Source organism: Lactuca saligna, chromosome 8, assembly GCF_052625555.1.
Source record: "Lactuca saligna cultivar CGN05327 chromosome 8, ASM5262555v1, whole genome shotgun sequence".
NCBI classification, from domain to species: Eukaryota; Viridiplantae; Streptophyta; class Magnoliopsida; order Asterales; family Asteraceae; genus Lactuca; species Lactuca saligna.
The window spans coordinates 132,974,572-132,991,221 of NC_136424.1; the positions used below are offsets into that span (position 1 = coordinate 132,974,572).

General features: G+C 39.7%; 1 protein-coding gene across 3 annotated transcripts; it reads right to left on the reverse strand.

Annotated features, from left to right (window-relative positions):
- Positions 1 to 9,841: 9,841 nt before the first annotated feature.
- Positions 9,842 to 13,967, reverse strand: LOC145011252 (ERBB-3 BINDING PROTEIN 1-like). Of its 3 annotated transcripts, none has more exons than XM_078969934.1 (10): positions 13,824 to 13,967; positions 13,598 to 13,709; positions 12,950 to 13,034; positions 12,734 to 12,883; positions 12,477 to 12,630; positions 10,824 to 11,039; positions 10,602 to 10,738; positions 10,435 to 10,526; positions 10,171 to 10,356; positions 9,842 to 10,084 (listed from the first exon to the last, which is right to left on the reverse strand). In XM_078969934.1, exons 2-10 carry the CDS (start codon positions 13,689 to 13,691, stop codon positions 10,014 to 10,016), a joined length of 1,185 nt encoding a protein of 394 aa, XP_078826060.1. In that variant the 5' UTR covers positions 13,692 to 13,709; positions 13,824 to 13,967; the 3' UTR covers positions 9,842 to 10,013. The 3 variants fall into 3 exon arrangements, with proteins under 3 accessions (XP_078826060.1, XP_078826061.1, XP_078826062.1); XM_078969935.1 differs by having other exon boundaries at positions 13,598 to 13,703; positions 13,824 to 13,955; XM_078969936.1 differs by lacking the exon at positions 13,824 to 13,967 and having other exon boundaries at positions 12,950 to 13,047.
- Positions 13,968 to 16,650: the final 2,683 nt, after the last annotated feature.

Genomic DNA, 16,650 nt, shown 5'->3' on the forward strand with positions numbered 1-16,650 from the left:
GACCCTCCAGTCCCACGGTTCGTTGGACCCTTTGCTCCGGTCTGTAAAGCTTCGCATAACATAATTCACAAAGACATAATGCACATCATACAACATAAAGCAGGATAACATAATACTCAGATGTAAACACATAAGACCCCCCGGTCACACATAAGTACCACTCTAGGTAAAGTATAGTGAGAAGACTCACCCTGCTAACTGCAAGCAATTATCCTCGAACTCGAATCTCGAACTAGCCACTGCCTAACACATAAGGTAATTATCTCTAATCAATACTCGAATTCTCAACTCTAAGTAAACCAAAGGTTACTCTTTCCCCCCCCCCCCCCTCTCTCTTTAACACGTGAAATGGGTAAAAGACCATTTTACCCATCCATGATCTCCATTACTCATTTATCCCCGAACCCTAAAGTCAACAAAAGTCAAACTCGAGTCAACAGTCCTTGTTTGACCCGACTCGTCGAGTGCACTCATTCAACTCGTCGAGTCCAATCGTATCCTCAGAAGTATCGTGAAGGTTCCACACAGCTCATCGAGTTGACCCCCAACTCGACGAGTAATCGCTTGGCCGTGAATATCAGGACGGACCCGAACCGACTCGTCGAGTCAGCTCATGGACTCGGCGAGTTCTTACAAACTCAATCATCATTCAGATGATTCTAAGCAGATCTACAATCCCACACTCCAAATCTACCCTCCTAAAGCTCGAATAGCACGTAAAGCTGCAAGCTTTACGTTCATGCGTGGCATATAAGGCTCATAATGTTAAAACATGCTCCAACAAGGGCTAAATACACAAGAGCTGGCTTCCAAATCAATAAAGCTTGGGTCTCTAGACTCACAAGGACACTCGTAGTCCAGATCTAAGGTTCTAACGTCAATCCTTACACAAATCACTCCATGACACAAGATAAATGGATGAAAGCCCTAAAAGTTACCTAAACAAAATCTCATAAGGAAATGATCAAGCTAGCATATTTTACCTCCAACTTGAAGCAAAACTCTGAAGAATCTCTAGATCCAAAAGTCTTCTCTTGATCCAAGCCAAGATGCTCTCCAAATCCCCTCTCAAAGTTGCACAAGAACACTCAAATTAGCCTCTTTCTCTCTCAAAATGGATGGAACTGATCTAGGGTTTCCCACGGGGCTCTCTGGAGATAAGGGAGGCGGAAATGAGGGCTTAAGGCCCTTTAAATAGGACACAAACGAGGAAAATTAGGGTTTCTCTGCCCAGCACCTACTCGGCGAGTTGGCTCTCTGATTCGTCGATTCCATTCATTAAAGTCACATGGATAACTCGAATCTACTCGACGAGTTGGACTCACAACTCGTCGAGTCACTCCATAAACCTCAAAAATTAAACACACAATGATATACCTGAAAGTCTGGATGTTACAATTCTTCCTAACTTGAATTAGATTTTGCTCTCGAAATCGCTTCTCTACGTCACATAGATGGAAACCAACAACCCAAATAGAACCATCGAATGATCTCATGCCACACAACTAACTTCCTCCATTGACATCTAAAACCAAACAGGAACTCCCAAACCCAGAGGGGGACATACCCTCCTACCGTTATGATACCCTTTCTGACTCGCTAGAATCTGAAAACTCTAGTGTCTTGTCTCACTACCAAGCCACCCGCTCCAGCTATCACCATGTTATTCGCCCCTCGAATAATGGACCCTTAAAACTCATTGCTTCCACTGATTCTCTCATAGCGATTGATGGAGACAAGTCAAAGCCCAAAAATTTCCCACCGATCACTCACATCAGACATACTAAGCGCTCCATATCATACTCCAATTAGCGAAAGGGTCACATTACACCAAGGACCCATGCACTGTACTGCAATCGAATTCCCATCTACACCAAGAACTCTCAACACCCTGCCCTCAAACACACTAAAATGATCATGCTTTCTTAGAAGCATCCTCTGACATCTAATAATCATAAGCCTCAGTTCCCTCTCAGATATCCCTTTCCACACTGAACACCAGCTCAAATCTCGTCCCCACAGTTAAACCTCCAAAAGTTACCCTTTGCATACCCCAAAACGTCTCACTAACTTCCTTCTCATTCTAACTATTTCGGCTCAGTGTGACACACAATTCACGAAGTTCGCTTTACCACAAGCGAATACTACAATCCCAACTGAAATCGTCTCACCCTCGACCTCTGTCGTCTAATACCCATTAGCTCCATACATCTCACGGTCCTTTCCATACAAGCGAACTGGCCCACTCAGGTCTAAGACATCAGATGACACACAACACCCCTCAAAATGAAACCCATCTATGAAACCAGAATCTCATTCGCCTACTCAATACACCACCAAAACCAAATTCAAACTCGAGAGTCTAGTCCGGAACATAATTGGAACAACTCGTCCCAATGAAGCACTCAACTCGTGACCCATGACCCGCAACCCATGCGTACATCACTTTTCCAATTCCTTTCAATTGCGATAACCATAACTTAATTCAGAATAGAACGATTCCAGAAAAATATGGAGACCCCAGTATCGCCCCTGGTCCGAACACTAGGTTCCCGAAACGCAAAGAATAAGCCTACCCAAGCCCAAAACATTTCTGCATCCTGCTCTGGCTAGCGAATACTATGGTTCCCCGCAGTATCACAATACTCTCTCGCAGACTGGTGAATACTACGGCTCCCCGCAATATCACAACACTCTCTCTCACGGACTCACCAAGGGCTCACTCCATGGTTTTCCCCTGATAATCCGAAGTGATTACTCACATTCGGATCCACTCACTCTCTTATCACCCCATAATCTCATCCTCGAGCCATCACCCTTTTGAGTTCATTATCGAATACTCCACGATCCAACATATATAAGTACACGTACCCACCCAGGTTAACCATCACCACTACTGAAACTGTCCATTGCTATGGCCTCCCCAAGGCAACGTTCCATAATCAACTACTTCCTCTGTCACTGTGAAGGTCCTATCCTTCACCAACTCTATTACTCCTGCTACTTCCAGCATGGGTCATTACCGCCAGTATCCACTGGACACTTCTCACCACTATAACTTAGTGTCGAGCACTCCTCCTAGCGAATGGTTCGGATAATCCTTCGAGTAAAAGATTCATCCCCGCAACGGTTAGACTCAGACGAGAGCTGCGCAACAGGGTCAAACCCTTCCCTCTGAGATTATCCAACCTGTTGTGATGTGCATAGCACCCTTCGATCAACTAATTGTATTCCACCATAGACTGCTTACCATCACTGCCACTAACTGAAAATTTTTGTTGTCCCTTATCCGCCTTCCGGATGAACAGAGACCACCCTGGTCCCTACTGATCTATCAATATCTAGATTACCAGCTCCTACCGGTCGCTAACCCCAACACAACTTCTATTCGCTCCCAGCGACTTCCGAGGAAACTTAGGCTACCTAATACTGCCCCCTTTAACCTGCTACTCTGGCGCTACAATTCCTAGGATCCTCGATCCCCTAACATGACCCTAAGGTCCTTACCAGGTCCCACCTGTGCTACTAAAACTTGCGGGCCTCGCCTACGCTCAAGTCTCACCTATACAGCTACTCATATACGGGCCTTGCCCATGGGTCTCACCCGACCATACTACTGAGCAACCCTACTCTCAGGTCTCACCTATACTGCTACTCACATTCGGGCCTCGCCCACGGGTCTCACCCGACTATACTATCCTCATCTACTTCTCATTCCTGGTCCCCACCTTGATCGCTTAGGAGATAAGGGCCTCACCCAAAATCCGCTAACTAGGATATACGGGCCTCCGCCCACACTCTGCTAACTAAGTTGTCAGGGAAAGCTACGGCTTACCCGCAGTCTTGCAACACCTTCCATACTCACTGCCTACTAGTGAATGCTACGGCTTACCCGTAGTCTTACGACACTTTCCATACTCATTGGTTGCTAGTGAATGCTACAGCTTACCCGTAGTCTTACGACACTTTCCATACTCATTGGTTGCTAGTGAATGTTGCGGATTACCCGTAGTCTTACGACACTTTCCATACTCACTGGTTGCTGACAAAAAATGTTGCGGCTCTCCCGCCACTCCACCATGCTCTACACATTGTTTCTACCACTGACCACTAACACAAAAGCATCCCATTCTAACCGTTCTCAAAATCCTCATTCCAACTTTCTCGAGTCCTACAGGTGACCCTCCAACCCGAATTCCCAACCAGATACTAACCATCTCGCTTATATGAACTAACTGTTGGGAAGTCTCTCAAACTCCCAATGCTGAACTCCTCACCCCATCAATCACTGTGCTACTTGTTTTCTTCCTCACAGGCCGTGTACTTATCCTGGATCTGCGTGCTCTTAACATTGAACACTCGGAGGGTTCTCCCCCACTTTGATCCTGCTTATACCTGACTGCTCAATGCTTGAGAAGAATTCCTAATCTTCTCTTATATACAGCAATCAATCTGCTGAAGAACCAAGCTTGCCATAGCTAGGGATCTAACTGATCCATCACTCAATAACACCTTTCTGAATCCAGCGGGTCACTACTGAGTTCAACACAAGCATGTTATAGTTACTGCATCCTAAGTAACCTACTTCCATAAGGCACCACCCCCTTAACTACCACTTTATTATCCAAGGTATGCAGATGGAATATAACTAAATCGCAAGCAAGCCGATAAATTCTAAAATACTTATACCACAAACGATGCAGAACCATAACCATATAATCATGAGCAGAGAAAGCAGAAAATGGAAGATACATACCTGCAACGTCCAGAGCTGCTCGTGTCTCCATGGTAGTAATCTGAAAATCTCTGCCTCCTACCGTAGGCGCCTCTGCTCGTCCCTGACGGCCATCTATGATCCTCAAAGTTGCAGGGGCATGTGCTATCACCCATCCTGCCAAAAACAAATTGGAGCACTGGGCCTTCTTGTGGCCCCGTTGACTGCAGTGGAAACATATCAATTATGATCCCTGTGTGGTGGAAGCAGTACAATCCCTGCTAAGATGACTAGTCCGGCCGCACTTGAAGCAGCCCGAATCCCCACCACTACCACTCCTACAATCACCCTCGTGCGTTCTGCCGCACCTCCCGCATCTGTCGCGGCTCTGATAATCCCTCGATCTCAAATCTGACCCCTTGGGACTTTTGCCTGAACATGTGGCTACCTGAACCTCATCTGGCTTCCTTTTCCAGATCTGCTCCAAATCAATCTCCCTCTCTCTAGCACGAGAGATCATATCTTCCAGCATCTTTGCCCGAACCTGTGTGCCAGGAGCCGCCTCCTGGTCTTTCATGCATAATGCCTAGGGCTAACCCCCGGTTCTTCCTATTATACATAATAACATACTGTGTGCCAGGAGCCACCTCCTGGTCTTTCATGCATAATGCCTAGGGCTAACCCCCGGGTCTTCCTATCATACATAATAACATATTGTGTGTCAGGAGACGCCTCCTGGTCTTTCATGCATAATGCCTAGGACTAACCCCCGGGTCTTCCTATCATACATAATAACATACTGTGTGCCAGGAGCCACCTCCAGGTCTTTCATGCATAATGCCTAGGGCTAACCCCCGGGTCTTCCTATCATACATAACTAATGGGTCGGCATTGTGGCCGTAGACCCATACAAACAGTGAGGAGACTCACCTCGCACTGCTGAACTTTGCTGATAAACCTCTAGCTGCTGTTCGACAACTCTCTGAACCGCTGCTCCACTAACTCCTCAAGCTACTAATATCAATATAACACTTAGTTTCAAACTGAACTCTAGGAGTCAAACTAAGTCAACTCTAGTTAAAGTCAAAGTCTTGGTGAAAGTCAACCTTCCAATTAACTCGACTCGCCGAGTCAACCCATAGACTCGCCGAGTCCTTAAACTCAGAAGCTCTCAAAATACGACCCAACTCGCCGAGTCACCCCAAGACTCATCGAGTTCAACGATCTCTAAGTCTCATCTTGTCCAACTCACTGAGTCACCACTTAACTCACTGATCTGCGTCTTAACTAGAAGAGGTTAGGGGTTCTGTGACCTGACTCGTCGAGTCCAAGAACATACTCACCGAGTCCAAGGCAATCTTCAACAAACTCGTCGAGTTGTTCTTCCAACTCACCGAGTCCATGCACATATTCATACAACTCGTCGAGTACACCCATATGACTCGTCGAGTCTCTCCAGTTCTCAACCCATATAGTGACTTTTCGAGCCATGCAGAGGCTCCAATCCATAGTTCCACTCTTCTACAGTCTAACCCCCACATAAAGTTGCAAACTTTACGTGAAACCAAGGAGATATAGGCCCAAAACACTCTAGGGATAGGGTTTAAGACAAAGGGGCTTCACTAATGACTCATTGACTGCAGCTTTAAGACATTCTGGACCATCATAACCCTAGATCTGAAGTAGCAACCTCAGATCTAAGCCCCAAACCCGAAATAGACCTCAATCTTGCCAAAATAGTCCCAAATCTCATTCAAGAATAGATCTAGATGCAAAAAGGGTGAAGGTAACAGCTTATTACCTCCAAGATGACCTCCTACTGAAGAATAATCCAAATCTCTGTAAACCCCCTTGATCCAAGCTTCTTGATCTTCAAGATCTCTTCACAAAAACCACTTATCTAAGCTCCAAATTGCTTCCAAGGACTCTCACTCACGATTTAGGGTTTCTGGATCTCAAAAGGGTAGCAAAGAGGTTGGGGAAGGGATGTAATGTCCTTTAAATATGGCACAACCCCCAGGATTAGGGTTTTTCTCGTCCAGACCAAACTCGCCGAGTCCACTAGCCGACTCGCAGAGTCGGTCACTTACTCTATGCCCCGGATCCCGCTCTGACTTGTCGAGTTCCTCCCTGGACTCGACGAGTTGACTCTTGACTTAGAGCCTTTCCTTTCTTTTCTTGGTCTTTCTGACTTTGGGTGTTACACAACTCTTGGTCAAAGGCAAGGTCTACGGTCAAGGTCAACAATCCATGTTGACCCAACTCGTCAAGTGCAACTCACTGACTCGTCGAGTCGTTCCAAAACTCGAGAAGTCATGAAACCCCCCAGTTGACTCATCGAGTTTCCAGACAACTCGTCGAGTCCATGCGTATCCAAAATTCGAGAAAACCCTAACTGACTCGTCAAGTCATCTTGCCAACTCGCCGAGTTCATGTAGAAACCCTTAAGGCTAATCTTCATCGAACTCGCCGAGTTGACCATGCAACTCGTCGAGTCCCTTCAGTCATTTCTCCATTCAAATGATTTTAAGCCATCCCCAAAGCTCCATATTGTAGATCTAAGCTCCTAAGGCATACTTCCTATGTAAAGTTGCAAACTTTACGTACATGCAAGGTGCTAATGGCCCAAATCAAGCTAAAGAAAAGGTTCAAGGAAAAGGCATTATCTTGCTAAGGACTGAAGCTTTATGATTATAAGGACCAATATGAGCATAGATCTGAAGTTGCAACTTCAAATCATGGCCCAACACCCGAAATGAAACACCAACATGCTAAAATGGCCCTAAATCTCAATATAGAAAGATCTAGCTAGAAAAAGATCAAGGTAACGACCACTTACCTTCAAGTGATGCTAAACTGGATTAGAATTCAGATCCACAACCGTTCCTTGCCTCAAACTTCTTGATCTTCATGCTCCTTTCACCAAGATCTTCCTTCCAAGCTTAAAAACACACAAATATGGGGAGAAAACACGATTTAGGTTTCTGAGCTCAAAGGGGGTGTAAGAGAGGCTAAGGGAGGCTAATGAACCTTTAAATAGGGTGTAAAACCCCGGAAATTAGGGTTTCATCTTCAAGCTCCAACTCGTCGAGTCGTGTCCTCTGACTCGTCGAGTTGGTCACTTAAAACACGCGGCCAAATTCGTTCCTACTCAACGAGTCAAGGCATCCAACTCGTCGAGTAAACCTTTAAAACAGAAAATAAAATTGTAAAGTTCATACCTGGCAGTTGGGGTGCTACACCTAATTATTAGGGTTTGCACCCTATTTAAACACAGGAGCAGCATGAGGAGCATCCGAGGGAGGTATTGGAGCATTTGGGTTGAAATATACCTGGTACTGGTTGAAAGAGATCGAAGGGGGTGAAATAGCCACATATATGTTTTGATTGTATATGTGTATGTTATAAGGTATTTTGTCCTATTATAGACCGAAAATTATCGTCATGAATTGGACCTGGGCGCGAGAGCACCAAGCGGAAGGGTCCTAGCGTGAGGGCAAGGGCTCGGGTCTGGCATTAGGATAGATTTGCGATAGTTAGCTACGTTGTCCTGGAGATAACATTTATGTTATCTTTAATGTATTCATAATGGGATACGTTAACAATGGCAGAGTTCCACAATAGCAGAAAGTACATGATGGTTCGGTTATGTCATTTCTTCCACTTCTTTGGTTCTTCTACTCGATCACAAAAAAAGGTTAAATAAGTTTTAACTTCTCACTTTCATTTTTTGCTCTTCAGTATGTGGAATGCTGAAGAGGTGGGTTTAAGTAATCCAATATCATTTAATGCAATGTGTGACTCTCTTTATTCAAGGCAAAATGAATTTAAATGTCACATAAGCTTTGTTACTAGGTAACTGCTCAAAACGAACAAAATTGTTTAATTGATAGGTAGGTGGCGACTTTAATGGTCTATTACGCGCGTGTGCACGTGCACAATAAATAAATAAATAAATAAATAAAAAATAGATACCAAATCAGGCATAATCGAGAAATCCAATGTCACCATTTTCTGGTGGTTGGTTCAACTTTATATGATTAAATTGGAATCCTAAATGAAAATATATTCCATCAAATAAAGGGAAACACTTTTCTTGAGTAAGATTATGGGAATTAATCCTTACTACGAAGGAAAGTAACATTTTATCTTATTGCCTTTATTTTATTTCACAACATAACATGTACACCATTACCCACCACCACTACTCACCCCCGCCACCTACCACTATCGCCACCCACCCGTCACCACCACCGCCACCGTCATTACTACCACCATTTACCGCAACTGCCACAACCACCCACCACAACCTACCACCAACACAACCACCACCACCATTATCACTATCACTTATCGCCATTGCCATCCGCCGCTATCAACTTCTACCGCCCTACCGTCGCCACCATCACCACTACCTACACCTGCTATCACCACCGCCACCACCACTGAATGCTCAATTAATAAAATGAAATTTTACTATTTTTATAGTTTATATAATATATATTTACATGTAAAGATAAAAAACAAAATAAAATTAAACATAACATACGAAAAGGACAATTTTGTAGGTTTACATGAGTTACATTTCCTATTAACCAAATTCATTTCCTATCAACCAAATTGAACTTATTTTTAATTTTATTTTCTTCAAGACAAACAATATAATAGTCAATATAATATATATTTATATGTAAGATAGAAAACAAAATTAAATTAAACATAAAATATAAAAAGAAAGGACAGCTTTGTTAATTTACATGGATTACAACTTTATTTTCCACCAACCAAATTGAACTTGTTATTTTTAATTTTATTTTATCACAACCAAACAGAACTTGTTATTTTTAATTTTATTTTATCGCATCCAAACAGTACATTGAATTAGATTCAAACATATTCTTTCTTAAAATTTAAATCCAATACCTTGGAAACATTCTTCAAACCAACTTTTTAGCGTTACCTATCCAGGTTTTGGGTAGTAGGAGGATATTTAATTTCTATTTTTGGAACAAAAAGCTTAACGGGTGATATCAGAAGTAAAATTCTCTTTTCTGTATAGTATCGAAGCAATAAATTGCTAGTATACGCAATGTCATAGGTGAAAGTAGTTCTCTTTAAACACAAAGATTGATATTTTCATTTCATTCGTCTTTATAAGAAAAAAAAACATATAAATGTGTACATATTATGATAATTAAATCATATTCATCCACCATACAAACAAACCTAAAACTAAAAAGAAATTCCGATACAAAAAAACTGTATTTCAACTATCAAATTACATTTCAAAATCTTAATTCTAATCTTGGCCACCACCATTTGTAGCCTCCTCATCCATTGCTTCACCTTCACCCTTTTCTGCTCTCTTTCCTAAAATAAACAACACTTTAATCAATAACATGTTTAAAAACTTCATAAGATCTATTAAATTGTTTTTATAAAAAGACAATCATTACCTTTCTTCTTTTTGCCACCACCTTTCTTTTTTGTCTTTACAGGTAAAGCCAACCATGCTTTGATTTCCGGGTCATCAACCGTTTTATTAGTCATTGTTTTCAACTCTTGAAGGGTATGAGACGTAATTCGGTCCGATCCATTCGGCATCAAAAGAACCGTAAATTTTATATGTGCAACAAAATCACCTGAACCAAAAAATGGAAAAGACGTAAATACCCTTATTGTTTGAGTTAACTAAAATTTAACTGAAGATTTTTTTTTACCAGGCTTTTCATGAAGAACAGGGTATGGCTGTAAAAGCTCATGGTTAACACATTCCACTAATCCCAACCGAGCTCGCTTCTCTTCCAAAGCCCTATCAACAACATAAACAAATTGTCAAAAATACCCTTTTTCAGAATCATGAAATCCATCAAACAAAGTATTATACCTAGCGGAGAAGGGCATAATTGGAAACTTTTGATTGATCTCGCTAAATATAAACCGAGATGCTTTCATTTTCAAGTGATAGCTCTTGTCAACTGCTCTTTTGTAAATTGTTGTCTGTTTCTCATCCAATAATCTTGGCTGAAAAGACATTCAAGAAATTATTAGACTTTAAATTGAAAACACTTTATGAAAAAATGAATGTTGGTAAAATGACGAAACTAACCTTGCCTTCTCCTGTGCTTGTGACAATATCAATTGCATAAACTTCATTCTCCTCAAACTCTGCATCATCGACTCTTGTTTCGGGATTTGAGACACTTAATACAACTTTGTTTCCATCAATCACAAATTGTTTTAGCTGATGACTAAGAACACCTTCAACAATTTTGCAATCATATGCTGCAGCTACTTTTTGAATGGCTTCTGTCACATCTTGATTCTGAAACAACAAAGAATATGGAAAATGAGTATTATATGGAAAATTGGGATGGGTTCTTATAAATAAAGTAGAGAATGAAAAAAATAATCGATCAGAGTAACTATGACAAAAAGCAACACATGGAATGTTATCCCATAGCTTTTGAAAAGTATTTCATCATTTAGAGAATGGTTGTGTCAACTAATTTTTGGGTAAATAATAAATAGAAAGTTAAGATGATATATGAATCAATATTAGTGGATGAACATGGTTTTCTATCAGTGTAACTATGACTATTAAAAGCATCATAGGAAAAACTCCATAGCCCATAAATAATGTATCATCATTTAGAAATGCCATGTCGAATTTGATCAAACAAAAATGTAATTTATAAAAAACAAAATGAAATGGACACAAATAGATAGAGTATAAGCAAGAAAGAGGCAATGTAACGAAAAAAACAGATGTATAAAAAGCAATCATAAAAACTAAAATATATAGGCGAACATGAGACATGGTCAACCAATTGAGTGGATGAACATGAAAAAAACTCAAAATCAAGCCAAGTTTAATTTAGGCAACAGGGAAAAAGAGGAAATCAAGAAATAAGTGATCACCTCAGCAAAGTTGCCTCGATTTTAAAAATATTTAGTCACAAACTACATTCAATATATGCAATCACAAAATCAAAAAAAAAACTAACAGAAATCCATTGACAAGTGGAATACTGATTAAAAGTTTATAGGCTCTAAAGGGGCACATTCAATCAATTGATTTGATGAATATGAAGAGAACCCAAGAACAAGCCAGAGTCAATATAGGCAACAGGGAAAAAGAGGAAATCAAGAAACAGGTGATCACCTCGGCAAAGTTGCCTCTTTTAAAAAATCTTGAATCACAATATGATTTCAAAACATAAAAAACACAAAACCCCACAAAAAAAAGCTAAAAAATCACAATGCACAAGAAGACAACACCTTACTGGTTATAGAAATACCAACATAAATTTATAAGCACACAAGGGGCACAATCAACCAATTGAGTGAATGAAAGTAAAGAAAACCCAAGATGAAGCTAGATTTAATATAGGCAACAGGGAAAAAGAGGAAATCAAGAAGAATGTGATCACCTCGGCAAAGTTGCCTCATGTTATAGCTATTTAATCAAATTTAAAAATTTGAAACATACATTCAACCAAATGAATAGGCACAGATATAGAAGTGTAGGCTCACAAGAGACACAGTCAACCAAATGAGTGGATGAACTGAAAAGAATCCAAGATTAAGCCAGAGTTTATATAGGCAACAGGGAAAAAGAGGAAATCAAGAAAAAAGTGATCACCTCGGCAAAGTTGCCAATTCAAATATGTAGAAAAAATTATGTAAACACTTAAAAGGCTTCTGATAACAATTCAAACATGTAGAAAAAAAAAATAACATTTCACTTAGATTATATTACCTTCTTTCCAGGCTTCACAAGTCGTAAGGCAACCTCAGCAGCTGTATTTGCAGCTGCAATGGCATCAGCTGCTCTACCTGTTACAGGTACTTGTTGAAGAACATGAGTGTGTCCCACCACTGCAATGAAACCATCTATATGGCACCCCATATCACTGAAACCAAACACACCAAATAATTTAAAGTTCATCCACAAAATCTACTGTGCTAAATCAAAAAAAAAAACTAAATTGATGATGAAAAGTCGATAACACTTACATTTTCAAAATGTCACCTTCTTCCAATACTGTCTCATCACTAGCTAGTGGAGAATAATGGCAGACTGTGTTGTTAACTGATAAACATGTGGGAAATGCAACTCCCCTTTCAATCTTCTTCTTCACATTCTTGTACATATTCCCAGTTTGCCTGTATTTGAGAACAATTATTAGTATAATATTGCTAATGAACAAATTAAGGGATGAAAGAACTTACTCTCTGATATATGAATCTCCCTTCTCACAAATATCGACAATCTTGGCTTTGGGTTTGCATTCTGACAATACCAGCTGCAAGGCCTCTGTATAGTTGAACTATTAAATGACCATTTTGAGTACATTCATTTGTTAACACAGAAAAAAATGAACTTTGAAAAGAAAACTTGATTTAAACTAAACATAAAGCAGAAACAAATCCAACAAAGAGCTAAAGTAACTATGTTAAACATATAGCAACACAGGAAACAAACAATGGTCTATTTAGTAAAAAGTCAAAAACTTTCTGATCTTTTTTCATTGAAGCATGTCTTGGAACAAAAAGGAAAAGGGAAAAGATTTCTTCGTACCCCAATGGTACTATTTATTTGCTTTCAAGCATCAATTCATAAAGTACATAAACATAAAGTATATAACACAGTATAAACACGTGTTTTATGCAGCTTAGACACATAGCATACTGCAATATACAGTAATTTTTAGACTCTCCTCCAACCCCTACAAATTTTGTAAGCTGTTAGTTCGGAGAGGCTGAAAACATATGTACGATTGCGTATAATTACAGACAATCGATCAATAGATTATCCACAATGCGCATATTACACACAAACACAAAAACAAACAAGAAGAAAAGACGAAGAGTATTAACTGTTAACAATCTCAGCAGCTGATTTGTATTTGGTTACAACTTCTGGAGAGGAAAGATCCAGCTCCTTCTCCTCCCCTCTTTCATCGTCTGACATGATTCCTCAGAGCTACAACTAGCATCAGGAAACAGATCAGCAAAATATGAAAACAAAGATAACGCACAAAATAAGAGATTGAGGTGTGGGAATCGAAATGTATAGAATTTCGATTATAAGAATAGTGCTTACAATAGATTAACTAGCAATTAAACGATGAACAGGAGCGATTATGATTTATACAAACGAAAACGGAGAGTTGGAGTAAGTCGTGAGCTAGGGTTTGGAGGTCGGCGGTGCTTCTGCCGTTCTTAGTTTATATAGAGTTGGCAGTGTTCGGTTACTAAGTTATTAGGGTTTTCACGTTAGATGCCACGTCAAATGCTTCACCCGTGGCATAAAAGAGAACAAATTTAGCAAAAAAAAAAAAAAAAAAAAAAAAGTAATTTAACTTTTTTATTTTGTTGTTCGCTCTAAGAAAACAACAAATTAAATTTTGCTTTCGAAAATTTATCATTTGGACCTGAACTTCAAATCGTGTAAACGAGTAAAATTTTGATTTGGTAATATGGTCCCTTATATATAACATGTTAGATTGCAACGATCCAAATTAAAAAAAAAAAATTATTTTTAAATTACCCAAAACATTGTTCATAACCAAGTCATCGGAAAAGCATAAATGTCAAATACAAATCATTATCACCATAAATATCATAGTGCCACAAAATGTCCAGTAACAAATCTCCTAGCGAGTGTTTATAATCAGATATTCGTCTTCTTGCGGTCCTCAAAAATACCTAAAACACATATAATCAACAACTGTAAACACAAAGATTAGTGAGTTCCCCAAGATACCACATACATCACAGCATAAATAAACACTTATGGATTATAAGCAACCTTGGGGTGTAACATTCCAAAAAGTTTCAACAAAGTTAAACATTTCAAAACAACACATTTACTAATAAAAGTGTTTACAAAACCATTGTTTCCAAAACATGATTTAAAATCAGAGTCCTCCAATATCCAATCAACTGTAAAAACAAGGATGTATACAGTTACACCTTCGCCTTGCCACAACCATCTGAAGCACCTGAAACAATATACTAAAATTGTAAACATAAAGCTTAGTGAGCTCCCTAAAATAACATCACACAAATAGATAACATATCCAACAAGCATGCTCAAATACTCATGTCTGGCCTAATCAACCTCGGATTGGAATACCAGACATGTTTATAATGGGCCCAGTCATCCTCAAGATGGAATACCCTCGTAGCGGTTTGGTCCAATCAACCATCGGGTTGGAATACCCCAGACCTATTGACTGATGCTCAAAGCAGTCTAATCTCACCATATGTCATACAATCATATCGGGTCCAATCAACCATCAGGTTGGAATACCATAGGCCCAATCAACCATCGGGTCGGAATGCCAATATACAATGGGTCCAGTCATTATTGGGATGGAATACCCTCAGGCTCACTCAACCATCGGGTTGCATTGCCCCCGGCCTATTGGCCCACTCACAAAATAGTAAAACCTCAACCATCAACCAAACATGTGCACATATAATAGATAATCATATAACAATCTACAGACAGACAGACAGATCTACAGATCACTAAGCATAACATCATCCTATATACCAGGATACCGATCTTAACATATCACTACAGTACAGTAAAATACTATCACATAACAGGATATCTAATCTAATGGGTCGGCCTTGGTGCCTTCGACCTAAACATACTGTGAGGAAAACACACCTCAAACCAAGATAACCGAGCACTCAAACTAATGCTACCGGAAAATCTCGCACTGGTATCATCAGATAATATTCCATCAATAATTAATTCCCAACCAAACACAAATTCTAGTCCAATAACCAAGCCTTCAGGGTAAAAGTCCATTTTACCCTTTTCCTTACTTTGCTAAACTCCAAAGACCAATCCAATAACATCATAAGCCCAAATCCCTTAAATGACACCTCAAGGCCCAATAAGCCCCAAGTATCTAAATTGAGCCCAAAACCCATCATGAGCCTAACTGAGAGGGCCCAATATCCTAAAAGGCCCATAATATCCAATGGTCAACCCTAGATCAACTGCTAGTCAATGGTCTAAGGTCAAAACAGTCAACGCATCAAGAAAACCCAACAGACTGAGTAATCCCCGCGTACTCAGTTGGTACGCTCAGCGTAAACCCACCTGACTCAGTGTGTACTAGAAGGTACGCCCCGCGTACTCACCCTGCCCACATTCCACTTAGAAAATATCTTAATCCCCTAAGCCAAAACGTCCAATGCTTAGATCTAGATACAAATCATGCCTTAATCCATAAAATTGTTAACTTTGAGCTTTTGCATGGCTCATTGGGTGAAAGACCCAAACTTTCATATTTTTGAAAGACCCAAACTTTCATATTTCACATTATCATTACTCCAAAACATGCTATTTGCATATTCATAAAAGCAATATTTTACATTGATATAAAGGATTTACAAACTATTGGATACAAACCTTCTATTACAAAGTGTTATATATATTACATAACTACCCAGGATATTGTAATTTATACAAACATAAAAAGTAGTACAAAAGTACTATTACAAACTATTCTACATCTTTCAATAGTATGTAAACATACTAGTTATTTATTACCTGCAATTGTTAAATATTGATAGGGTAAGCAGTGATGCTTAGTGAGTTCAAAAATAGATACAATATAATGTTATGCCATATATATACTTCAATGTGGCAAAGCAAAGAGAAACAACAAGATGTATGTGAGATCATGTGACAAGCGTTCATATCAATCAAAGACATTATTCAAAGATATTCTTTTCAATTCTTGATATACATCAATAAAGCTTTGGCCCAAATGACATAGATAACATGCAATTTCTAATTAACATATTGTTAGATTTCAGGCTTATAGTCCTGTCTAACCATTTGCCAATGCCATAGAATAGAAGTCATTCTCTTACGGAGACATGCTCTACATGGCCAGAGGCTA